Source organism: Phyllostomus discolor, chromosome 12, assembly GCF_004126475.2.
Source record: "Phyllostomus discolor isolate MPI-MPIP mPhyDis1 chromosome 12, mPhyDis1.pri.v3, whole genome shotgun sequence".
Lineage (NCBI taxonomy): Eukaryota > Metazoa > Chordata > Mammalia > Chiroptera > Phyllostomidae > Phyllostomus > Phyllostomus discolor.
In genome coordinates, this window is record NC_040914.2 from 44,990,048 (window position 1) to 45,016,108 (window position 26,061).

Here is a 26,061-nt window from a genome sequence, read left to right on the forward strand (position 1 = left end):
CTTCTTGAGCCTTCGCACAAAGAGCTGTTAGATGTTTGATTGTCTCTCTTATTATCTTAGAATTCAAATCATGAAAGTATGTGATTTTTTTAAAGGTCAGAGCAAATGGGTGCTAGTTAAATGCATTCCAGAATTTAATATTTTTGTGTGCAGTGCTAGAGAAATAATGCAGTTTCTTTTAATTAATACTAATTTTTTTGGTAGTTTGCTGTTTGATTCATCTAGAGAAGCTGGTACTGATTTTTGTGGGAGTTGCATGAAGTACATTTAATCCTATATAAAGAATTAGGTCAAAAAGTTAATTTTTAAAATATTTTGAATCCATCTGTTTCTGTTTGTGAGACTCCTTGGCTTTAAAAGCATGAAAATTATACAAGTTCTGTATGTAAGCCTGTGTATATACATATATAGAAAGTAATAGTTTGTTTTCATTTAATTCATGGAAACTATGAAAAGGAGTTTCATGAAGGATCTTAAATTAATCCTCATTTATTGGATGTTTACAAGCAAGTGTGGCTTTACAAATTCCAAATTAGTATACAACTTGGAAAAATTATGCTACTTAGGCAGGTGAAGGAAACACGAAATTTTAAATTAGCGGAAACATAAAGACGTCCCTTGTTTAGTGAAATGGCGAGTCCAGCTCCTTGGCCGCGTGTGTCGAGCGTTGAGGTGGAGGAAGCAGTAGCCTCCTCTGCGAGGGGCCGGCAGTCTGTCTGGGGAACAGCAGACAGTTCCTGGTCGACCCGTTCCTTCCCTTCCCTTGCTACCCTCTGTGAACAGGAGCAGGAGTATTGACTCTCTTGTTACAACCATGTGAAGAAAATATCTTGTTTGCTTTTCAACAGGAAATCAAGGAAATGAACAAACTACTCCTCATTTAGAGTAAACCATCCCCCCCAATACATCAGTTAAGTCTGAAGCTAAAGAAATAATCCAAAAACATCTTACCTTTCTTAGAAGACAAAACTTGCGTTGCCCTCGTTTTCTCTTCACTGGGACGGGAGGTGTGAGGTGTACCGTGTGTGAGAGCCTGAGAGAGACAGAGAGCACGTGCGCGTGCACACGCAGCATGCAGTCCACACACACGTGGGGCTGGCTGTCACCGGTGTGTTTTTTCCACCTCTTGGAATTCTTACAGTGGCACACTCACTCACAGTGTAACTAGGGTGTGCGCAGGCGGCATGGCTCTCTATCCACAGCCGAGTCGGCCTCCTTCATCGTTCTGAACCTTAGCGTGGTTCAGTAATTTAACAAGCGTCTCCAGTTAGTACACAGCCTCTTTTGAAAAGCAGTTTTTGGTCCCCGGCCACTTGCTCCTCTCCTTACCACAGCATCGGTGTGTGGAAGAGCGTGGCTTCGAGGTCCCACGTCAGGAGGACGGGTTGGATCCTGATACAGATGCCCCCCCTCTCACCCGATTTCCAGCCTGGGTCCTCATTGACCCGTTCACCTCAGTGCTCTCCGCACCGCCACTCTGGAGAGGGGCCGGTGAGCTCGTGTCTGCTCTTCCCAGGCCACCCTCAGTCCCCTCTGCCTGCGTGTCCCTGAGTCTTGGACGAAATCTTTGTTCTGCCCCCTCGAATGCCATCTGGCTTCCCCCAGCCACAGGCTCACAGCAGGTAAGGACGAGGCCTTTGGGAAAGCTATGCCACGGGGCCCTTCCTGACCACGGAGCCTGATGTGCAAGTGGAGCCCCGCCAGCCCTGGTGCCGGACGGCTGCACAGACGGTCCTCTCGCGGACGGCACGTGCGGCCTTGCCCTCCCTGGCCGAACACACCCGTCTTCCCTGGGAAACGCACTGTCCTCCTTATTTTCCTTTTTCCATCCCCAAATTTGACTGAAAAAGTACAATTTACTTGAACCTCTCCTTCCTCTTTATTCTGACCAAGTAACAGCCTTACTCGGTGCCTCCTAGACAGCTCTCACAGTGCACTCACACGAAACACGTGTGAACACTCATTCACCCACACGGCCAGGGTTCATCAGCCTAGTGTTTGTACGGTTTCGCTTTTTCTACTTGTAAATATTTTGGTGGAATTCATCATAAATACCTGAGGGCATTAGATGTATATATACTATTAGCGCAACAATAGTGAAACAGTTATCTATGATGTACTCACCACTCAGGTTAGAGAGAGTCTCCTGGCAGGAAATTCTATGCTTTTTGTTGTTTGTACGTGCTTTTGTTTGTGAAAGGTGTTTTCACCGGGTGTAGATGTGTAGCTTGACAAGGATTTCCGAGAATCGAGTGGTATTCTTTGCTGTCGTCTTGCTTCCATCTCTCTTTCCATCTCTAATAGGCTGAGTTTGTCTCTCTTTATTCTTTTTCAGAATTGCCTTGGCTCTCTCTCTGCTTTTCAATCTGTGTATGACCCCTGCAATTAACTTATTAAGCAGGGAAGATCCCATTAGAATCCGGTTGAGATTGTGTCGCGCTTACAGACGGGGTTGGCGACCGTAGACACTGCTCACACGTCCTCTCAGTGGCGTGCCGGGGCACTCCTGCCTCGGACTCAAGTGGGTGTGCACGTCACCGAATCGCTAAGCATTTCTCGGAGGCTCATTCTATTTCTAAATAATTAGTGGGCTTTAGAAGCACTTCCTTTGAAACACAGAGGTGTCCCTAAGGTCATGGATGAGAAGGGTGGCAGGGCCTCCCGTCCGTCCGGGTTTCTGTGTGAGTGGGCGTGCTGGGGAGTGGGCGGTGACGCCTGGGCGTGACTGACGCCTGGCACAGCGGCAGCTGGGTGCTGCCAAGTGAGCACTGCTTTGTGTTTCGTCTCAACTTCTATCGCATGACGATCAGCTGTTTTGGCTAGATGGCTTCTCTTTGGGGGAGTTTATTGATTTTCTTTATAGCTTAATACATTACACAATTTTAGGAATAGTATGTTTTCTCTCTGGGTACATATGATATATTAGATCAGATTTGTTCATTGTTATGCAAATATCTTTACTGTCTTAACGCTGTTTTGTCCTTATTAATAATAACTTTTTCTCCAAAATGGAAAGACTGCTAAGATACTGTTCCTGCTATTCACGTCTGTATTTTTTGGTACAGATGTCACACAGGCTTATCATCACGATGGTAACTGTTTACGTGTTTCATCCTGCTGATGGGTTTTATCATCCGAGGACACGAAATCTCTCTCTCTCCAGTGCCTCTCTCTTTGGTGTTACTTCTGCACAGCGGTGACGCTGCAGCCCTCATTCTGGGGAGTGGCGCCGGATCGGTCCTCCCCTCCTTGCTCCCCCTTCTCTGCTGTCCCCCTCTGCATCTAGGGGGAACCCTAAAGAGTCCAGTTTTAGTTTAGTGCTTTTCTCTTCTAGAAAAAAATACCATGCTGTGTGTAATCCTTTTGGACTTCAGTTGCTCCACTCAGTGTTGCCACGCCCAGGTCCACACAAATGGGAAATGGGTTGCCGCTCTTAAAGAGCCTTGCAGCGCACCTGTCATACGTAGGACTGCACGTGTTTTGAAGCAGTGGGATGAGTTTGGGCACATGTGCACCTCCATGACACCATCGTCGTGGTCGGGAAAGGGGACCGCTCATCGCCTCGCCTGCTGGGTCCCTGCTGGCTTTCTGCCCAGTTTAGTTCTGTCCGTTTTCGAGAGGGCCACCGAAATCTTTTGATTTTAATTGTGAATTTTAAAATTTCTCTTGGCACTTCAATTAGTGTAGCTTCGTGTAATTTAAAGTTGTGTTATTAGGCATATAGACACTAATGATTTTTATGTGCTCTTGATGACTTCTTACGAAATAACCTGCTTTCTCCTGGTGACACCCTTCGCTCCCTTGTCTGGTATGGAGGCAGGGACTGCAGTGTCTTTCATCTTCTGGTGTCAGAGTGGCGTAACTTCTGTCTCTTTTTGCTTTGTATTTACATTTTTATTTTGTGTATATATTACATGTAGTTTGTATTTGTATCACATTTACTATGCTTCCGTACTTTTACGTATGTCCTTTCCTAAACGGTGGGAAGGTGATAGACTGAAAGGGAGTGTTCGTTTTGGTGCCGTCAAGCATGAGGCACAGCCACTGACGCCCCCCAGCCCTCGTCCCCGGGGCTGTCACAGCCACTCTGAGCGCCGTGGCTCCTGTGCTCCTGTGTTGAAAGGCGGATGCCATTTGTGGCCTGTGGTGCTGCTGTTACCGGAATGTTACGGAGATGATTCCTCAGGATGCGGCCTGATGGCTCCGCCCCTTGCCGTGGTTGCCACCTGAGCATCCCGAGGAGACACCTTGCGTGGCGAGGCCTGCCTCACCGCAGCTGCACCGTCCCCATCCCAGCGCTGAGCTCAGACCCCTCCCTGTCTTCGCGGCGTGATCCACGGGTCCGCGTGTGCCCTGGGCCTCGCGCCGTCATCTGTTAGACCTCAGTCAGACCAGACGGGAGCATCAGGATCCGCGGAGCAGTCTTTCCGCCGTTTATCACCCGCGCCCATCAGAAAACGGATGGGGTATTTGTAACTGTCACTGAGTGGCAGGGGGACAGATGGTGGACCACCGTCCTTATCGGAAGATGGCCTTTTCTCCTCCCAGGGTGTCCGTCTCGTAGTGTTTCATTAGCTTCGCTCTCTCATCTGTCGTTCCCAGCAACGCAGTGCGTAGACTGGAATACACGAAAACGTAAGCCTGTCCCCCACGCCTGGAGAAGGGGACTTGGCAGAGTTAAGTCTTCTGTGTGATTAAAACAGCCTGGAAAGTGTGCACAGTTGTCGTGGTCATACATGTTTAGTTTTTCAAAGTGATGCTGTCACAGAAAGCATCGTTCTGACAGAAGGCATTCTGTTTCAGGAAATACGTTTTTCAACTTTACTGTTTGATGAAGTGTTCCATCTTATTTACACACAGTGGAACTCTCAGGGTTTTTGTTTTATTTTTTACGCACTTATTCGGCACCTGCTTGTGCGCTTTGCGTCTGCACACGTGCCCGGGAAACACAGACGTGCACCGTCGTGCGAGCCGCGCCTTCAGCTCGTGCTGCGTCTGCCCGGAGCGCACCGCGTCGCGGGTCTCTGAACGAGCCCAGTTAACTCTGCAGACGGGCTAAGGCTGGCGTGGGGTGCCCTCGTTTTCGAACAGGGTTTGGGTAATAAGTGTAGATGCTTTATTCGACGTGGCTCATCAGTGCACACGGGCTCTTCTCCCGACGGCCTGGGGGATGGCCTGCTGGGAGAGTTTCGTGGAGGAGGGATGTCCGTCAGCATACCTGTTCACTGCCGGTTCCTTTGGTCGTGTTCTGAGTCACTTCTGACACCCGGGGAACCCCACCTTTCTAACTCAAGCGCGAACCACAAGCCCTGGACACAGAGTGGGCTGAGAACGCGCAGAACCAAGTCGGGAGACGCCGGTTTCCCCAGCGCAGCGTGAGAACCCGGCGTCGTTTGCTCGCCTGCCTGCGCCTTGGCCTCCGCCCTGCTCCTGAGGGGCAACTCCTGGCCCCAGACGAATGAATACGCCTCGTGAGCGTGACATTGGGTTTCTGTTTATAAAAAACACTCTTTGGCTTTCAAATAAAAATATATTTGTTGTTATTGTAATGAAGCTTTGTTCTTTTTTCCAAAGGAGACCTTTAAACCCTTTTGATGTAGGGAGAATAGCACCCCTAAAATTTCTCAGTTCTGTGTTATATTTCAACATAATGGGAAGCAGATTATTTCCTTCAATATATGTATGTGCCACATTTTGTGAAATGTGTTTATTCTGAGCTAACACTGAGAAAGCTGTAAAATGGAAGCACTCCTATATTGTGTCTTTTCATATTTCCTTATTATCCTATTTTTAGAACTTTTACTTTCTTTCTCAAAGATCATGAACCTATCTACTGCTTAATTTTTTCATGTCTTTCTTTCTTTCTTCCTTCCTTTTTTTTCTTTTTAACAAAATAAGGAATTATGAGAACCTTTAGGAGGAGTTTGATAGAATATCAGGGTCATAAACCTCAATATTTAATATAGTAAATTATGTTAGAACGGCCAGAGCTTTGGTCTAGGATGCCATAAAAGGTAATTAAAAGAATAAGAGGGGTATAAACTCTGATGAGATCATGTCTGTATGGTATTAGTTTCCTTATATACGTTTATTAGTATTTCATATTATAGCAATGTTACTTCAATGAGAAGTCACAATCGTGACTTAAAAACTAGAGTTATGTTTTTTTAGTGTGTGTGCATGGAATCAGCCATCCTTACATCACTTTTGGTCTTTTCGCAATGGTTCTTAGAACGTCAGAAAAGAGGGGTCGTTAGATTTTACCATCCGCTGCCTTCATTCTGCAAGTGAGGGAACGGAGGCCCGGAGAAGTGGTTCTGTCGTGAGTCGTGGACTTGATCCCGGGGTAGACACCTCGACGCAGTGCCGTTTCTGACGGGCCAGCCTGCGCTTCTGTCCCTGGAGAAGGAACTGTCCCCCCCCCCCCCCCCCCCCCCCCCGTTTGTGTGCACGTGCTCATGCAGAATGCACACGTCAGGTAGCGAGGCCAGCGGAGAGCCTTTCTGACGAGCACGTGGGCGAGCAGGACTCCGGGAGGGCAGGAGCGCACCCTTCCTGTGTGTTCAGGAGCAGGGAGACCCGGGGGCCTTGGGGGTGGCGTCTGTCCTGATCGATGTGTGTTTGGGAGAGGACAGAGTGGACCGCACACACCGTGCTCCAGAGCACACTTCGCTTTGCCTCGTGCCGGTGGCTCAGTGATTAGAATTTTGAGTGATGACGAAATGAGTGCGTTTTCACACAGTCACATTATTCACTCCTCCACAGCAACTGTAACCTTATACAGATCGACCCTCTTTTCTTCAAAGAGTTGGCTTTTCCTTGCACTTTCTTATTAGCATTAATTTCGCAATTAATATATATAACTTGTAGAATATTTGAGAAAATGTCTACTGTTAATATATTGATCTACTCATTTCTGCTTTTTTTATATATGAACATATAAATCTTACACATTTATATATAAACTGTATTATATAGATTTTGAATCCTGATTCTTTTATTTATTATTACACGGTGGATGTTTTTTAACATTACTGTTGTTTAAAGCTAATGACGTCTGCATAGTCAGCCTCCTGTGGGCCGCGATTTATGCGACCAGCTCTCTGCTGCTGGTATTTTGTGGCGTTCGTAAATCTCACCGCAGCGAATATATTTCTAGAGAGAGATTTTGGTACTTCCCTATTTCCTTCCAGTAATTTTGCAGAAGTAAAATGATCTAAAATACCTTTATTTTTTTTCCCTGAGCACTTCCTTAAATGTTAAGCGGACAGGGGCCCTGAGGCCGGTCGGCGGTTCACGGAGAGCAGGGGCCGGGACGCCGTGCTGCACGTCAGCAGGAGACGGCGGGTTGCGGTGTTTTCTGGTCCTTGCTGGCTCCTTGGGGTCTGAGGGAAGGACGTCATCAAGGACTGGAGCCCCAAGGTTAGGTTCTAGGGTTCAGGCCGTGGCTCTGACCGTGTGAGGAATCTGGGACGCCGAGCAGAGAGGAGGAGTGATTCAGCCACCAGGTGCTGCAGACTGGACTCCTGCTGAGGACCAGCGGGGGGGGGAGGGGGGTGGCTGCCAGCCCGTGTACACAGGGCAAGAACTCTGGCCCTTCCGGGTCCCAGTTTGCAGGGGTGGACGTCGGCGAACGGGCCTTCAGACACTGAGCGTGTTCTCACCATCCCTTTGACTGGGGTTCTGTCACGTGGCCCCTCCAGCTCTGGGGGCACGGGGAAGTCCAGGCCTCGGCAGAGGCGTCGTGTGACTGGCTGATGCTCTGCTAGTGCGCGGGCCACCCCGGAGCAGCGTGCTGGTGTGACCTGCCAGCAGGCAGGGGGGTGGGTGTGGGGCCGACCGGGCCATGATGCAGCCTGTGTGGAAAGGCTGTCGTTGGGCTGAGTTCTTCCATCAGGGTGAGCGTGGCGTCTGATTGTGGTATCGAGGTATCAGCTCCTGATGCTGTTAGCCGTTACGGAGTGCGTGCCTTGATTCATTTGTTCCTGGATGCGGGGGTTCTCCCAATCTGCATTTTATTTTCATTTATTACTTTGAATACACTTATAAGGAAATGCTGTCCCTTGTCTACTATTTGGCTACTGGGTGGCAGGATAAAATTTTGATTATTTACCAGTTTTCGAGATAATGAATTGGTTCTCAATTATCTTCCAAAGGTGTCTAGTTAAGTCTAAAAATATATGGGTGATTATAAACTTACAGGTAAACACTTCGGATGAGGTTTAATCATTTAAAATTTTCTTCTTGGAGCCTCAAATCGTGCCCCTTTTTGGTAGTGAGAGCCTTTTGGAGTTCACTCTGAAGTTCTTTTGATGTGAGCTTAGCTGATTTTGATCGTTATCTTGCCACTCGTTATGGGAAGATGTTTAGGTTTGTGATCAGCTGTTTTTCTAAGAAGCCCTGGCTGGTTTTAATGAGAAATGGTATTTCAGGAGTGGGAATGCTCATTGCTGCCGGGCTGGTCATTGTGAACAGAATTCAGAAACAGCTAACGTGTATGTGATGTGCGTGAGTAGAAATACTCATATACAGGTGTATTTATTTACGTTCCGTCTACTTAAAGATAACGGCTCATGAATTCTTACAGTTCACATCGAAGGCTGCAGGAGTTTGACTTAACCTCCTCTGTAGTGTGTCTGTGTCACGTTTCTTTTCCAGCGAGCGCTCCAGGCATCCGAGACACAGGGTGCTCTTCCCTTTTCCCCTTCAGTGGACAGTACTCTGCCCCCCAGTCCTCCTGCGGCCTCCAGCTCAGACCCGAGTCTGCGTGTTGCCCCTGCTCCTGCCCGTGTGCTTGCGTGGCCAGCACTTTGCTGGCATGCAGCGGAGGTCTGAGGAGTCTGTGAGCGTCTCCAGTCAAACAGCAGCATCCAGAGCTCGGTGGAGACCGGGGTGTCCTGGAGGTCACGGTCACTGCCTCCGTGTGGTCTTCCGTGCTGGCTGTCATCTGTAGCAGCGCCGCGTGGTTTTCACTCGTCTTCTCCGTCTCCGTCTTCACTGTTGCCTTTGTTTGTCTTCCAGGAGCATCTGTCCTTAAAGAAGTACATCATCGACATCGTGGTTGAGAGCACAGCTCCCCCAGAGCCACCGAGAGATGGAGAAGAGCGGCAAAAAAATAAAAAAAAAGCCAGGAAGATAAAAGCCCGCATGAACTCCAGGTACCATACACACCCTTAAAAACAGAACAGAACTGGTAGTGATGTGTTCTTTTTAGTGTAAATTCAAGGAAGGCCCTCCACCCCCCCTCCCAAAAAAAAGTTTAAGGTTGTTTACTTCAACAAAGCCTTGAAAGGAACACTGATGAGCCTAATTTATAGCCACTTTCTTTGATTGAGAAGGAAAACTGCGTATCGATCTAAAGCCCTTGCCTTCACCTGCTAAGAGCTCTTCCTATAATTTGATGCAGAAGCTGTGCCAGACTCGTGCCTCCTCCAGCTTGCAGGGGTGCGTCGGAGTGTGTGTAAACCAGGCCTATTTCTCTTTCCAGCTATTGATTTTTAAATGAAGTATTAAAGAAAATCAATAGCAATCAACAAATAGAAGTCTGCTGGCTGTGGTGTCAAATCCCATGACTAGCTTTAATCCATTTGCTTGCCTGTCACAACAAGAGAAAGTTCAAGAAATATCTGGAAATGGAAAGTGAGTTGTCAGACCTGTAGTTTGTCATCAGCCTCCCGGTGACAGCCGAGGACCAGACAGCTGTGTGGCGCGCCGCGACCTCGCGGGCTCCGTCATCACCCGATGACAGATGAGCCTCGTCCGAGGACGCGCTGCAGGTCCTCCTCCGTGGAGGATCTGAGAGGAGGGAGCCTGACTGCGTTGCAGCCCCTCTGTTCCCAAACCCCTCGAGGGGTGGAGACGCTGGGCCCGTGGGGCCGCAGACACGCCCGCCTGGAGCGCCGGTGCGGGGCGGTCACCCCTGCGCAGTGCCCAGGCTGCAGCTGCGGTGCGTGGGACGGCTCCGTCGTCGTCTTACGGAGCCAGTGAACACTTCAGAGTAGTCACGGACGCAAAGGATACAAGAGGCTTTCTCTGTTGTGTTTTGGGGTGCCCCTCCAAGTTTGTAAAAGTAGTTCCGCAGTGAACTTCAGGGGTGACAGGCCTTCGTTTCTGGTTTATGCTAAGAACCCGCTGAACTCCTGACACTGGAGCAGCACAGAGCCCGTCCTTTGGACGCCCCCCCCCGCCCCCCTGCCCGCCGTGTGCACGTTCACTGGGTGAGCTAACCCAGTCCTGGGGCTTTATCCTCTGCCTACTGACTCTGTGTCTTCCGGTTTTCTCACACTGGGCACCTGCCAGACCAGCCTCTGCCCATCCCAGGCCCTTCTCGCTCCCGAGCTGACCTCACGTCCAGTGCAGCTGCAGATAGTGGCAGCTCCGCGTCAGATGTGCCCGGCATCTGACTGTCGACCTTCACTGCTGCCTCTCCTCCCCCCGGGCCCTCCCCTCCCCGGGCCCCCGCCTCCCCGGGCCCTCACCTGGTGGCCCCGTAGCGCTTCCATAGTCTCCCCGCTAGTGTCCTAGTCTGGGCCCCTGCCACTGCCCCCCTCGTCTGCACACCGTGGCCACAGCGAGCCTGGTGAATGCAAGTCCGAGTGTGTCGCTTTCTCTCCTCCGAACCTCTGGCGGCGTCCTCTTGCCGGGCGGCTCTCCCCGAGCTGTCCACACGGCCAGCGCTCACCTCCTTCCCTGTCTCCACGGGAAGCCCCGCACAAGCGTGTGTTTCACTACCACCGACGTCTTCCTGAGCCTGTCTCACCTCCGTCAGGTGGAGACAGCACCACGTCGAGCTGCGAAGGAGCTTGTGCAGCCGCCTCTCCTGTGGGGGCAGAACCACTCGCAACTACAGAGTGGTTCCTTCCCCGTTTTGATGTGTCCCGATGTGTCACCGGTAGCGTTGAGCACGTGGAGGTTTAAGTAACATGATCTAATATTTCATCTAGCTTAGTTACTCCTTTGTTCCCAGGAATAGCCTGCGCTACTTTCCTTGTCCTTACTGGCCAGTCACAGTTTGTGTCTTTCACGCTTTACGAAGTGGAGTTTATTTTTTCACCTGTCGTTTTTGTCTAGATTGGTATATATTGTGACTGGTTCTTTCGTAGGTAACTGGAGTGATTCTTTGAGGCTAAGACCCTTTGGATGAGCAGTTTAAAACTTAAAGTACCTTTTTGCTCCAAAAAAGAGAAATTGACAAACTAAGTCCCCGGGATGGGTTGCCGTGGTGACACCCGTGTCAGACGGCGGAGGGCTGTGGCCGTCGGCCTGACTGGCTCGAGCTGCGGGGAGCCCCGCGGCAGGAGGGGCTTATCGCAGGTTTTCCCAGGCATGGGGGACTAGTCAGCAGAGAACACAAAAACAAAACAGAACAAGTCAATTTTGAGTGTCTGGTCAAATTATTTCTACTGCCTTTTAAATTATTTCTAAAGTTTAATGGTTACTCTTTGCCTGTATTTAATTTTACGTTGCACACCTTTTAAGGCATATAGATACTTACCCACCTCAACTGCCTTGTAGAAACTTCATATGGTTTCAAACGTAATAATGATGACTTTAACACTTTGGAAAATAAGCATTGGTCTGTACTAGGTCTGTACCTCAGACGTGTTTTCATGAATCTGCTTTCTGTCCTGTGAGGAAAGGCGTATTTTCAGTCTAGTCTTTTTGGACGGCATTCGCAGCATTTTAAAGAAGCAGTCACAGAAATCAAAGTGTTAAATCTAATATATTAATGCTCCTAATTTTGGGAGAGGGAAAACACACCTAGGGTTTTTGTGTGCTATAAAAATTATCAGCAAAATAGCTAACACTGATTAAACGTTTTCTCTTCAGGGCCAAGGAATACGAAAGTTTAACAGAAACAAAAAGTTCTGCCTCTGACTCGCCTTACAAAGCCAAGTGAGTACCTCGTCCTGCGCTCTGGTCCCCGGCTCTTCAGTCCCCGCCTCCAGCACGCTTGTCTGAACTGGCAGCACGAGCCTGTGATCGCGGCTCCGTGTCTGCGACACAGAACTAGACTCTCCCGACGCAGCGTGGCCCCACCCGGGACAGACCTGCCAGGGGACGTTTGTCTCTGTCTGGGGTGTGGGTGGCACTTCCGTTACCACAGCCCGGGGGGGGGGGGGGGGCGGTGCTGCTGCCCTGCGGTGCGGGGACAGGCCGGGGACAGACGCTGTGAGACGCCCCTCAGGGCACAGGATGGTCCCCAGCAGGGAAGCATCTCGTCCAGAGTGTCACCTGGGCTGACAGAATGGGTTCTGGCCAGACAGACGGCCGGTTCTTGCTGTGGGAGGTCTTTCAGAACCGTTGTGACAGATGAGGGTTTGGACTCCATGATGACAGAACCGAGAGGCGCACAGAAATGCCCGGTGGGCTCCTCCCTGACCCGCTGCCCGCGGGAGTGCAGTGGGCGGGTCCCCACGCTGCTGACGGTGAGCAGGCTGCTGTGGCCTCAGGGGGCATGAGTCGGGGGCAAAGGACACGCCCTGCAGGCTTCATGCTGTTCAGTGAAATCATGCGAAGTGCACCCAAGCAGTTACATGCAAAGGTGACGTTTACTGGTGAAGAAGGTCAAGAAACACTTAAATCCCACAGGTTGAGGGCTGTCTGTAACCATATAGTTGTTGACAGGGAAGCTGCGGCATTTTCCTGGAGCAGCTATCACAGCTGGACAAGAACGTCCCTGCCTTGGGGGTGCCTGGAGGCCCTGGTGGGCCTGGGGGGCAGGGGGGTCCGAGCCCCAGGTGGCTGAGGCGGACATTCCTGGGTGGCTGAGTGTGGTGACTCGGAGCCCACGCGTGGTGAAGGGAGCTTCCCTGTGGGCAGGCAGGCGGCCCGGCGCGGGAGGTCAGAGCAGTGGGGAGCCCTCTCTGTGCAGGGGCCCAGCTGAAGAGGGCCGCCTGGCCAGGGTGTGGACGCCCACGCGGGGGGGGGGGGGGATAAGAGGGGAGAGCCCTGAATGGACTGGCAGAGCCCGAGCCGGGAGGCGGCAGCAGCTGAGACAGGGAGGGGTCTGGGCTGGGCGAGCCAGTCCCGTCCGTCCGTGTTGAGGATGGTGATAGGGGAGCTGCTCCCTGCCGGAGAGGGGAGTTGAATGGACCCAGGGACAATAGAGACACCGTGTGGTGGTGGTGTGGAATTGCAGGCATCACTTTAACTCGGAATTGCCAACGCACAGAAATATAAATGGAAATAAATGTAGGTGTAAATGCGTAGGGATATAGATGTGGCATATAATGTATTAACTCACAAGGTAACACGCACACATTTGCTGAGCCTTCCCGCTGAGAGGGGCGCCCCGGCAGCATCGAGCGTGTGCGGGCAGCCCTGGAGTGCAGGGCGAGGGGCCTGGGCCGGAGGGCGGGTCCTTCTTCTCCCTTCGGAAGGGGTGCTGTCGGACGGGCGTGGACATGTGCCACCCCGGAGGCTGTCCCTGTGCACCGACGCTTCCACCCTGCATGGGGGTTCTCCAGCTCTTATGCTCAGAAGCACAGGTTTGAGCACATTGTGTAAAAATACAAGGGAAGCCAGTAGCCTTGAATTTGGACCATGTACCTTTGCAATGGAGGCGGCGACAAAGGAGGACAGTTAGCGGGTTTGTCTTCGTGTCGGGCACACCACGTGGACCCAGCCTGGTTGTTCGCCCTTCCACACCCCTCCCCGGTGGTCGCAGCAGACTCCCCCAGACTGACCTGCGGCAGAGGCTGGGGTTCCTTCCAGAGAGGCTCTCGCGTCCCCCAGTGACCGCTGGCAGGTCTGAGTGCAGGGCCGCTGGCAGAGTTTGTCCAGGTTTTGAGAAGAAAGCGTCTGGCCATACAACACTCTCCACAAAGCCAGTTGTCGGGCAGACACTCCCCGTGTTTTAGGGCAGGAGCTACAACACATCCACTTCTTCTTTTCCTGTAAGAAGTAATCCAGATAACAATTTGCGTGTTAAAACCCGCACCCTTCAAACTGCTCCTGTTCTTGCCTTGTGGAGAAAGCGCAGCTTTCAGGACCCCAGTACAGTTGTTTACAGTCGGCATCAAAGTCTGGGGCGTTTTCCCTGGAGACGGGCGGGCAGGGGGTGAGGCCGAGGGCTAGCTCGTGTTCCCCTTGATTTGGCGCTCGTCCTCGCAGCGCAGGCTCACACGCACCCCAGGTTTGACTGACCTCGGTGAAATCCAAGCCTCCTGTATTCTGTGAACTAAAATGGCCCTTGTGCCTCCCCGAGTACCTCTGGTTTTCAGTGGACTGTGAGCATTCTTGGTAAGAACGCTGCTGGGTTCATCGGCGTCCGCGGCGGAGGCTGGGTGTCTGGTTACGCGCCGTGCAGGCTTTGTTCGGCCAAACGCTGGAGTGGCTCCTTGTCTGTCACACGGCGAGGTTCGCTGCTGGCACTCTCCTGCGTGAGAAGGTCCGTAACTCTGGTCGGATGGGACTGCAGCCCGTATTCAGCTGGAAGGGAAAAGAAGCATGTTGCTCTCACTCAGTTTTCGTACTTTTTTTTTTTACATCCCGTTTCACTTTTGTTGGAGGGAGAGCCTTCTGTCAATGAGTAGTAGTAGTAGTAGTGGACCATTTATTAGATGTCCGCTGTGGTGAATGGGGTGCATCGCACTGATTACCTGTGAGCTTCAAAGGCTCTGGAAGGAAAGAAAAATCTCCATGTTAACTCCACTTTTAAGATGAGGAGACTGAGATTGGGAGCGAATGACCTTCCCAGGGCTCCCACGTGTTCTGTGCTGTTTCCAGCTCAGGTGTTTCGGACCCGGGAGTTTCGTGTTCGTTTTTCCACACGTCAGAGGAACCTTATACAGGCAGCTTGGGTTTAACCCAGAGCTCATCAGCGTCTTTGTTAAACTGCATTTGCTGTTGTTGTTTTGGGGGGTTTTTTTTGAGAAATTTCAAATTTTTGCATAAATGCACTTATGGATGAAATTGTATCCTAGGGTATTATTCATCTGTGAATAGCTTTCCGTGTCTGGGTTGACTCATGTGGTACAGAGAGAAAAGCCTGAGGTTCGAGGGTGGACCGTCCAGGCTCCTAGTCCCAGGAGCACTGGTACCGCTTGTGAGACTTTGGGGAAAGTCCCCGACCTCCTGGAGCCTCGGTTTCTTCCTTTTCCAAACGGGGACAACGCTCACAGGCAGTGTTTTTCGGAGGCTTAAATGACGTCAGGTACAGGAACGTACCTTGTAACCTGCGAGGTTGCGGGCAGTATTAAGAGCGTGAACAAGAAACTCCTCCTCGGACCATTTGTTGTTGAAGGTCTGTGGCACTTCGGGCGCCGTGGGTGTGGCAGCGGACAGTGGCCAGGAGCCTCTCTCGTCCAGGTGACTCTGCACCCCTCACTGTCCAGTGTGGTACCTTCTGGTCTCGGGGACTGTATTTCAAGTGCTCAGCAGCCACCTCGGTGGACAGTCCAGAACTGGAACGTGCCCCTCGTGGCAGGGTGTTCTGCCGTAAAGCTCTGTGTGGGAGCCACTTGTGACGAGTGGTTTCGAGGGCTAGTCCTGGCGGAGAAAGTCATGTTTAAGCCCCGCACTTCGGGGTGAGTAGGATTTTGTGAGGAACGTGGAGGTGGGTGAAGCACTTGAGACGATGTGAGTGGGGAGCGTCAGGTGAGACGCCAAAGCAGGAGGACGGGGGAGTGTGGACGTGGAGAGACCGCGGTGCCTGCAGAGGCTGCGGATGCGCCGGCCCGTGTGGAGGAAGCCACCCTCCTGGGCTGCGACAGGAGAGACGGGAGAGTGTGGGTGAGGTGCAGAGGGTCCCGAAGACGTGCGGCAGGAAGCAGGGTTGTCTGCTATTGGCAGTAGCTTCCGTCTCTCTGTGGAACGTAAGGTCTTTGTAGAAAGCAGGAGGGAGTGCAAGGGTGGGCAGGGAGAGACCGCGGGTCGTGCACCGCCATCTCTGTGGTGAGTGGGCAGGTGCGGCCTGACGGACTCGTGAGACCCGGACTCACGGTCAGGCTCCTGCAGCGCGGCCTGACTTCTCCTCGGGACCAGGGGTGGGGGGCTGGCCAGTGTCTGCCAACCCAGCTGAAAAAATAGGTGGGAGCAAGGCCCTGGGGGGGTGCCCAGCCCCCCAGTGCGAGCTAACCAGGTGCTGGTGACCCTCCCCACCCGGGTGGCTGCTAGGAGCAGTAAGAAAGCAAGCAGGTGGTGGCCGGCCGGCCCGTGGAGTCCGTGCGTCGCCGGTGAAGGTGAGGCGGAGGCTGCAGCGCTGATGTGTGGGAGCCCCGGAGAGACCTGGGCGAGGGCCTCCCGGGGGTGGCGGCGAGACGCCGAGGCGAGGGAGCGGAAGGGAGAGGCGTGCTCCCCGAGACACGGAAGGGGAAGGAAGGGGAAGGGCTACAGAAAGACGCGCAGCCCCCTTCCTGCATAAAGAACTCCACAGCCTAGGTCTCACGTCATGCTTCTTGGTGAGAAGCAGACGGTTGCTCGATCTCCAGGCGAATGACGCGGGCGGCGTCGGGCAGTCCCAGTCGCTCGTACGTTGGAGCGCGGGGCCTGGCAGTGGAGTCTGCAGTGCTCGTCACACAGAGAGGGTTTAAGTGCACGCCCACCCGCCCGGGCTCTTGCACTCACGTCTCTGCCGTCATGCACTCACCTCCCCAGCTCCAGCCCGGTTCTGGTTCTGGTTCGACCGCCACACGGGGACGGACCGCAGCAGCTGCTCCCCTAGTGCGTGCGGGGACAGCACTGTCCACTACTAGTGTTTGGTGCCACGAGCACCGGTGTGGCTCCCAAGCAGAAGGCTGGACCAGCCTTGGGAGGGGCTGGCTTTCCTTCCCCTGGGGGGCCCTGGGGCAGCTTCTAATGCAGTAATGGGAGTAACTCTCGTCTCAGAAAGTTGAGGAAAATGCAGTGTGCTAGTCTGACTTGTGGACGTCGTCATTCCCTTTCACTCACTGTTTTCCCTTTAATTTTGTGTTGAAGGCTTCAGCGGTTAGCCAAAGATCTTCTGAAACAGCTGCAAGCACAAGACAGTGGGTCGTGGGCAAACACTAAGGTTTCCGCTTTAGACCGCACCCTGGGAGAGGTCGCTAGGATCCTGGAGAAGGAGGTACGTCACTAACCGGAGCCCCCCCTGGCCTCTGTCTCTGAGCTGTCGTTCCCCCCCCCCCAGGACTCGAGGCTCCTGGGCAGAGGCCAGTGTTCGCGTTGCTTCCGTGTTTCCAAAGCCGGTCAGCCCTGATGGATGATTTCCTTTTGCTCCTAATTAAATTGAACTTGTTTTCAGTTGTTTTAATTGAAGCAACAAAAATATGTTCTTTAGGTCATGGTTTTCTCCGTCATATTTTTCTCCACACAAACAAAATGAAATTATTTTAAATGGAATCATACCAATAAAGATATATAACGCTTTTATGGCAGGAAATATAACACTTTGAATTATAAAGCCCATAAATCATAGATTTTCACAAAACACCAATTTTCTTCCTGTTTCCAATAATAGCTTTGGCAGTTTTCTTTAATGACTTGAGAGTCATTAAATGTTTCAAAGACAGTTTAAGAAATTCTTAATAACTTCAAGTCTTTTTTATTCACTATAGAAAATTTTAAATATGCAAAGAAGAAATCAAGTTCTCTGTAATGTCCACTGTTGACATTTTATTGTATTTTTCTAATCCTTTTACTGTACATTTTTTACATTTTATCTAATTTTATCATAAATAATTTCTCACATCTTAAAAATTTTTTAACCGAAGAATGAACCACTGTTTACACAATTTGTATCTCTCCTAATTTTCCTATTCGAGGAAAATTATTTGTTTGTTACCCACATTTTTTTTCTTATTTTCTGGGTTTAAAGTTTACATCACGTTTTATACATAAAAAAGACTGGCGATAGGAGGAACCAACACGAGATCCTGCTGGGAACTGGCCGCCCCCACCGCGGCCCCCCTCTCCCACCCGCCTCACTTCCCTCTGGGCAGACCCTGCGCAGAAGTAAAGGGGCGGCTTCTCTTTGTCTTTTAAAAATAGTTTCATTGCTTTATCACATAAATGTACTGTTAAATAACATACAGGGATGGGCAAAAGTAAGTTCACAGTTGTAATGCAAATAAATACTACGGTAGTTAATAATAATACAAGAGTACACTGTTTGGTGTACTTGCAACTGTAAACCTACTTTTGCCTACCTCTCTTGTATGATTTAGTTCTGCTTGTATTTGACTTTTATAAAATCGTATACTCTAGACTTTTTCTAATTATGACATTCAAAGTGGTGGTTCTAAGTTTTATTTAAGCTTATAAGTGTAGCTGTTTTTTCAGTTATTTTCTCTGTTGTACAGTGGTTGCTTGATTGTGTTAATACTACAGCTTTTTATCCATTCTCCTGGCAGTGGACATTTGCTCAAGACTTGGGTGTGTGTGTGTGTGTGTGTGTGTGAGTGAGTGTGAGGGAGAGGGAGAAGAGGGGGAGGGACCGGAGACACACTGCTGCTCGCTCGGCCCTGGGTCAGGGCACGTGAGCAAGAGGGTCTCTGGCAGGGAGCCCCGGGCTCCGGTCTGCATCAGTGTCGCCCGGAGGACGCACGACAGCACAGCTTGCCGGGCGCCCCTGGGCTTTCTGGTTCGGCAGGTCTGGGGTGGGTCCCAAGGATCCGTATTTCCAGCAAGTTCCCTGGTGACACCGCTGCTGGTCTGGGTCTGGTCAGGGCCCGTGCCTCAGGGGTGAGTCGTGACCACCCTGACCGCACGGTGGTGCTCAGCACTGCCCTCTGTGGGGCCGAGCGGGGACTCGCTGTGGCCCTGCCGCGGGGCCCCGGCCTCCTCCTCCGCACTGCCCAGCACGGCCCCTCCTCCGAGTGACGGAGCTGGGGGGCCGGTCCATGTGGGGTTTGTGCTATGTGGGATTTGAAGATTTGATGTGCTTTGGAGGAATCTCTGTGATTGTTTTAAAATTAATATATACTGATTATTTTTTGTTTTTATAAAGGGTATATATACTTTGAAGTAAAGGCAGTTGCTTGAAAATACCACCATGTTCACCTTCTCTTCTGAATACTGTTTTAGATCGAAGTAATCAGAATTTTTGAGGAAAAAATAAGATGATCTTTATAAGAAAGGTGTTCACTATAAAGATCTGAGTAAAGGTATTTCACTCACAAAGGGGCAATTTACTGCAATGCCACTGATTCCTTACAGTGGGGGGGGGGTGGCGTCTGGCTCCCAGTCCACGTGGCCTGTGTGTTGGGGGGGGCGGGGGTGGCTGCTGTAAAGCACGCACTGCAGGGCCCCTGCCAGCCCGCGGGAGCCTCCAGTGAGGCCCGGCTCCGACCTCCGGGAATGCCTTCCCCTCCCGGAGGCCGACTCCCTCCCTTTTGTGCAACTCCGTTTGTAGAGTTGTACTGACATTTCAGGGTAATTTGGCCAGTGGCATTTATGATTTTGATCTAGGCATTGTAAATAGTCATTTCTTTTTGTTTGGAAAACTGCCTGGAGTAACAAAGTGATTAGAGCTAAGGCCAAGTACCCAGTGCAGGACTTGGGGGCGGCCTGGGAGTGGCCAGAGTGGGCTTGGGCAAGCCCTCCTGGAGGCAGGAGGAAAGACAGAGCTGAGGGCTCATTCCGTGACTGAGACGTCAGCAGGCGGTGTGTCTGCTGTTGCTGACGAGGTTGCCTCGGGATGTTCAGGAAGGTCAGAGGACTGCTCCCGAGCACAGGGGTGAGGTCGTGATGCACGGCAACACGCCTGGGGCGGGAGAGGTCAGGGCACCGGGTTCCCGTGCTGTTTTGAGTTCTGTGATTCTGTTCGGAGGTGAAAAGTTTGTAAGCTTTGTTGCATGTGTTGTGTTTGTTAGCAAACTAAAGCCGCTTCTGTGAGAAATATGGTGTCCTAGCATTTGCACCCACTCTGCAAACAAAAACATCCAACCATGCTGGAAAAATAATTTTCTTAAAAGCATCAAACAGCTAAAAAGAAATTAAATAATGACCAGGTTGAAGAAAAAGCAAGGATTGTGAAAGCCGTGCTCATAACTGAGTTCCCTGAGAGTGTTTGCCAGGCTGGCAAGTGCGGGTTATGGTTTGTCAGCCGCGTGAGGGACAAAACAGGAGAAGCAGCCCGAGGGCTGCCCACGTGGGGAGTCCACGGGAGGTTTTCCCTCCCCAGACCCTGCCCTGACATCAGCACGGCCCTCTGGGGGAGGGGTGGGCGGAAGTGAGGAACCCCAGCTCAGCCCTGGGGCAGCATGTCACCCATATTATCGCAAATGCTGAACTGAGTTTAAAGTGGTCCCTGACTGATGATGGTGTCCCTGGGGACCTGGCAGAAGCACATGCCAGTCCCCGCTGGAAGAAGGCAGCTGTATCTGAGGCCTCCAGTAAGGCGTCCGGTCACGTCACAAGAACAAGTAGCCGCAGTCAGAAAACAAGCGCAGAAGTGAAGGAGTCATTACGAGTAGGAGCAAGCAGGGACGAGAGCTGCAGGGCCTTGTAAATGTTCGTCACAGGTCCTAAAACTGTGCTGTTTATCTTTAAGGAAATTAAAGGTAAACTTAACCTGTCTGTAGTTATGGACCTAATGGTGGTACCCGCATCTGTGATCCGGGTCCCCCGCCCCCTGCTTACCGTTGATAAGGCAGAGTGCAGCCTGGAGCTGCACTGCTGTGACTGAGCACTTTGGAGTCTCTGGGCCCAGGTGTGGGAACATGGCACTTGGGGCAGGGTGCAGCTGGTGACCCCAGAAGTGGTGGGCGACGTTGTGGTAGAACTGGTAGGGGAGAAATGTGGGGGGCTGGGGACTGCAGCCAAGCCCCGAGACCCAGGTTCCTGGCTCACGGGGCTGTCCCAGCGGAGGGGCGTCTGGGGGTGTGCCAGTCACTGCGCAGGCGGCAGCTCGGCCCCCGGCCCCTGGGGGCTGGGAAGCCCCCGTCGCTGCAAAGAGGGACGTGATCTTGAACTGCTCATGCTCCCTGGTGCCTGACAGGAGCACATGGAAAACCCACTCTTCAGGAAGCGAGCATCCAGCTAAGTCTCAGATTACTTCAACAAAATAATTTTCAAGTACACTGTCTGACCGAGAAATGGAATTAGGCATATAAAAGGGCAAGACAACATGGATTAAAAAAATCAATAAAAGACCAACAGGGTCTCCAGAACCGCACTGACTAGGTTCAAGAATATAAGTATCCATTGTTTTTTTTTTTTAAAGCGATGGCATATTTGAAAGAAAACAGAAATTTGAGAACTAAACATTTCATAATCAAAATTAAGAAAACAGTGTGTGAGACAATAGCAGGATAAGCCAGCTGGAGAGAGCATTAATGCGTGTGCGCTGAGCCATAGGAAGGAGTCCAGGACGGGGGGAGGGGGGTCAGCTACGCAGTGACGGGTGGAAACTAAACTTCTGGTGGTGAGCACAGCGTAACAGACCCAGACATTCAATGATAATGCTGTACGCCTGGAAGTTACGTAATGTTGTAAACCAGTGTTACCTAGATTAAAAAAAAGTTAGTCATAGAAATGAAAGAAATCAGACCGAAACATGAAGAAGGTTGGAAGATACAGAAAAGATTGCACGAGGCATGTAATACTGTATATAGTGAAAAGGGCTAGTTTCTGTGTAACAACTCAGAAGGAGAGGAGAGAAGGTAGATAGGGCAGAAACGGTATTTGACGTGATTATCATTGAGAACTTTCCCACAGATTTAATGCCCACAGGTTTAAGCCCAATGAAACTCAAGCAGGGGAAATAAAAGGAAATCTACACCTGTGGATATCATAGTGAAACTGGAAAAAATAAAATTACAAGCCATTCTCATTCATGAACTTGGATTCAAAATTCCTAAAGAAAATTCTGGCAAATCAAGTCATGCAGTATATAAAAAGGATAATGTATCCCAACAAAATTGGATTTATTCAAGGTATTCAAGATGGGTTTAACATTGGAAAATCAATCATAGCTGCTTCTGTCTTATTAAAAGAGGAGAAGAGAAAGCATACAGTCGTCTCAAATGGTGCCGCAAAGAAAGGCATTTGGTAAGTTCAGTGTCAATTAATGGTAGTCAGGTAGGCACAGAGTGAAGTTTTCTTAATCTGACAAATTGTACCTACAAGAAAATGGATAGTTAGTGTCAGAAAACTAAGAAGTTTAACAAGGTTACTAGATACAGGGATAATAAGTAAAAGTCAATTGTATTTATAATACCAAAATATTCAGTCCTTAGAAGTAAATCTGTCATGTTCACTAATTGGAAAACTCACCGTAGGAAATATTTCTTCTCTAAGTTAGAAGTTCAGTGCCATCTCAATTAAAATTCTTTCTTTTAAGATTTTATTTTTACAGAAAGGGGAAGGGAGGGAGAACGAGAGGGAGGAAAACATTCATAGGTTGCCTCTAGCATCACCCCCATGCCCCAGTTGGGGACCTGGCCCGCAGTCTAGGCATGTGCCCTGGGCACGAATCGAACCAGTGACCTTTCCAGTTCACAGGCCGGAGCTCAGTCCATTGAGCCACACCAGCCAGGGATCTTCTTTTTTTCTAGAGAGCTCACATATTTATTACGGAGCCAACCCATTAGTGCAGAAAAATATTAACAGTGGGGAAAAGTCATTTTTTCAGTAATTTCTCAGTAAAACACACCCAGTTGTCCAGATGGTGATGATCTCCTCGGTGACAGAGCAAGACGCAAGCAGCCTGGACACAGGCCCGGATGTGTGGGCCGTCTCCTGTGCGCGTCCTCCCCGACCCAGCCTGGCTGCTCTCCAGCGGCTCCCCCTGGAGTGGTACCTGGTTTATGACCAGTTTTCATTCGAATCCATCGGGGAAGGGGCTGGCTCTGCTCTGATTTCTTGGCCAGGAACCTCTTGATCCTGAAAGTCTTGTGAGGAGACGTGGCAAAGAAGAGTCAGCCTCACGCACTGTGGTGGCAGAGAGAGAGAGAGAGAAAGAGAACCCAATGAAAAATGTTCATATTGTGAAATTAAAGCTTTATTTCATGGAAGTGGAAATGGAGATTTTAAAATTAAAATATGGAATTTCAATGAACCGGTAGTGACCAAGAGACTGTTCAAAAAGAATAACGTGGGAGAAAGTGTTCCGCCAGCCATCAGACTGGCCGCGAGGGTGCAGTAAGGAAGACACGGAGGAGGAGGAGGAGGAGGGGGGTGGAACACGGCTGCGGTCGTCAGCAGTCCTGCCCCAGTGTGCGTGCACGACGCAGGGGGCCCTTGTTTGCGTGTGTGTGGGGAAGGGAGGCTCGCCAGGCACTAGGGGACAGTGTGGTTTATTTTGTGAATGATACTATAATGATTGAATACCCTTATTTTTAGAAAATGAAATTTGACCTTACCTCACGTCATAAACAAAAAATTAATTCCAGATGGACCTAAACGTAAGAAGATAAAACAAACTTTCAGAAGATGATATAGAAAAGTATCTTGACCCTGAGGTTTTGCCCGGGCCAGAAAAGGACACAGAAGATGTTTATCATAAAGGGAGTGTTGATAAATTTACATTAAGAGTAGGCACTTGTATTTATCAAAAGACACCAGAAAAAGGATAAAAAGACAAGAAACGGAGTGGGAGAAGATCTTGGTAACCCATGCAGAAATGGTATCCAGAGTGTTTAAGGAATTTCTACAATTCAATTAGCAAAAAAAAAAAAAGGAAGAAGAAGAAGCAACCCAGTAGGAAAATGGTCATGAGAACAGGCATTCCAAAAGAAGAAATTCAGATAGCCAATAAATAAATACAGAATCTGTTTAATAATCAGAAAAATTCAAATTGAAAACTCAGTGTGATACCATGCTTTACCTACCAGAGTATTCTTTCAAACTATTGTTTTGGGCTCCTTCTGATAAATTTCCAGAATTAGAATTGCTGGGTCATTCGGCATTTTTAATGTTTTGAGGCCACTCCCAGCTGCTCTCCACAGTGGCTGCACCACTCCGAGTTCCCACCAACAGTGCAGAAGGGTTCCCCTTTCTCCACACCCTTGCCAACGCTTGTATTACATTTAAAAGTTGAAGTTAAAATGAAAATGTGTGTTCTCCAAAGACCCTTTTCTTCCAGAAATGTTTAATTATTTCAAACATGAGTTTCTAAAACATTCTGGTACAGGCACAAGCACTTGCCTCATTCTTGCCATAACATTAAGTTTGGTCCAAGTGAGCGTGACTTGTATCAATATTTCATCAACTCTTCCCATTCCTCTGTGATGATCAACACTACCTTGAAGTTTGGGTAGTAACGGAGTCCCAGAAGCATTCTGTGGATTATCAGGAACATGAGACATTTGTATGCTGTTCCTATAAGTAAACAGTTTAAGCAGATGGATTGGACGTGGAGTTTTTCCAATTGCCTTTCACAACTTTTTAGAATCCTGCCAAATTTAAAGAGAGACTCAGCTGTGAATCCCTCGAGCCTGGGTAAGCAAACCACGTCGCTGGCTGCATTCATAATTTGAAACGAATTCAGAAATGTCCCGTCACATGACATGTGATAGCTTTCACACAGTTTGCCGTCGGTCTGATGTTTTCGAAATTCATCGTGGAAGATTCTGTGCGGATACTGTGGAAGGTAGAAAGTCTTCCTGACACACCATTCCCCCCTCCCCCGCCTGTGTTTTGCCAACTAAAGTTTGTGGCTGTTCAACACACGCCTAGACTCGGGGGAAACATCACTAACCCCCGAGAGCTTTTTCACCCTGCCGCGCCTTGCATTGGGGTCCGCTAGACACTGCCTGCGCACTGCACCTCGTGGTTTCGTGTGCTCTCACTCCTCTTATTTTCAGCTGGAACTCTTCAGAGGGACTGGGAAACCTCCAGTCTCAGGAGCCTCTTGTTTTTGTCCCCCTCGCTTACCAAACCCCCAGTTTCTGTAGTTGTTTCCCGGCAGCAGCTGACACACGACTGTACGAGGTTGTATGGCACCCACATTCTGTCAGAAGGTGACAGGTGGGTCATATGGCCCAGAGTAAAATGAAAATGCTTTTCAAACCTCCTTTAGCTAGTTCGCATGAGAAGACTACCATAAGGAACGTGGAATTAATTATCTTAAGAATCTGACAGGTTTATACATGGCTTGTAATTTTTTAAAAAGACACAAAGAAGGAGAAGACATGTTTGTGTGTTTCGTTCTAGGCGATGGCTGCAGAGGTGTGTGCCGTTCCCAACCCCTCAGACCGGAGACCTGGCGCTGTGCGTCTTGTTACACGTTAACGATGTCTCGGTGACAGAGAAAAACCCAGTTGTTAACAGTCATTTCTAAATAGTGTTTCTTATTTTACTCTGTTCTAAAGTGTTCCAACTTTTCCTAAATAACTTTATTCTACAATCACTCTAGAAAAGCCCAGATATTCGCATTTGCTTAGACATTATATACTGATCGTACAGGGTAGGAAGACACTGGTCAAAAATTGTTTTTATTTTTTTATAGTTAAATGTATTTAATAGAAATATTAAAATAATCATAAATGTGAGAACTCTTTTTTTAATATTTATTCAGTTATCACACAGTATGTTCTATGAAGGTCTCTCTTAAGCTTTCCAATTTTTATTCTAATATTCCCTCTCAGTTGGTGGAGTGACTTTGTACTTCAGTCACTCAAAAATTATTTTTAGATCTGTTTATTTTGTCAATTTAAAATACGTGACCAGCAAATACTAAGAAAATGCATGTGAACTGCAAAATTAAGTTTTCATCACGCATGGTTCTAGGTGAGTATCTGCAGCGGGAAAGGGCCGTCGGAAGATAAATTTGGCGGTGTTAATAGGCAAGCCCTCGCCGGAGTATTTTTTTCTTGTTGCAGGCATTACTCTGCCACCAGTGAAGTCTCATTATTTCTAAGTGTCCCAATCAATAAGGTCATGAAAGATTGATTTCAGGAGGTGCCACTGTGTTTATGACAAGAAGCACATAGAGTCATTTATAGGAGTGGGCAGTAATTCTCCGGTGAGCTAGCAGCTCAGGGACCAGCAAGCCCATCTCCCCTGTCTGCAGGCGCTGAGGAAGATCTCAGTGGTGTCCATCACGGCAGGGAGGAGGCTCATATCGCTAATTGAATTTCCCTAAAGAAGCAAAACTACCCCCTCATGGCGGCGGGGGCAGGGCAGAAGGCGCAGGTC

At 49.7% G+C, this 26,061-nt stretch overlaps 1 protein-coding gene across 4 annotated transcripts in view; it reads left to right on the top strand.

Moving 5' to 3' along the window:
* Positions 1 to 26,061, top strand: part of SCAPER (S-phase cyclin A associated protein in the ER) — a 144,372-nt gene that overhangs the window by 43,806 nt on the left and 74,505 nt on the right. For all 4 annotated transcript variants that reach the window (XM_028502379.2, XM_036013194.1, XM_028502377.2 and 1 more), the window contains 3 exons: positions 9,022 to 9,158; positions 11,830 to 11,895; positions 16,921 to 17,047. In XM_028502379.2, coding sequence (XP_028358180.1) covers positions 9,022 to 9,158; positions 11,830 to 11,895; positions 16,921 to 17,047 — 330 coding nt within the window. The remainder of the gene's footprint in view (positions 1 to 9,021; positions 9,159 to 11,829; positions 11,896 to 16,920; positions 17,048 to 26,061) is intronic.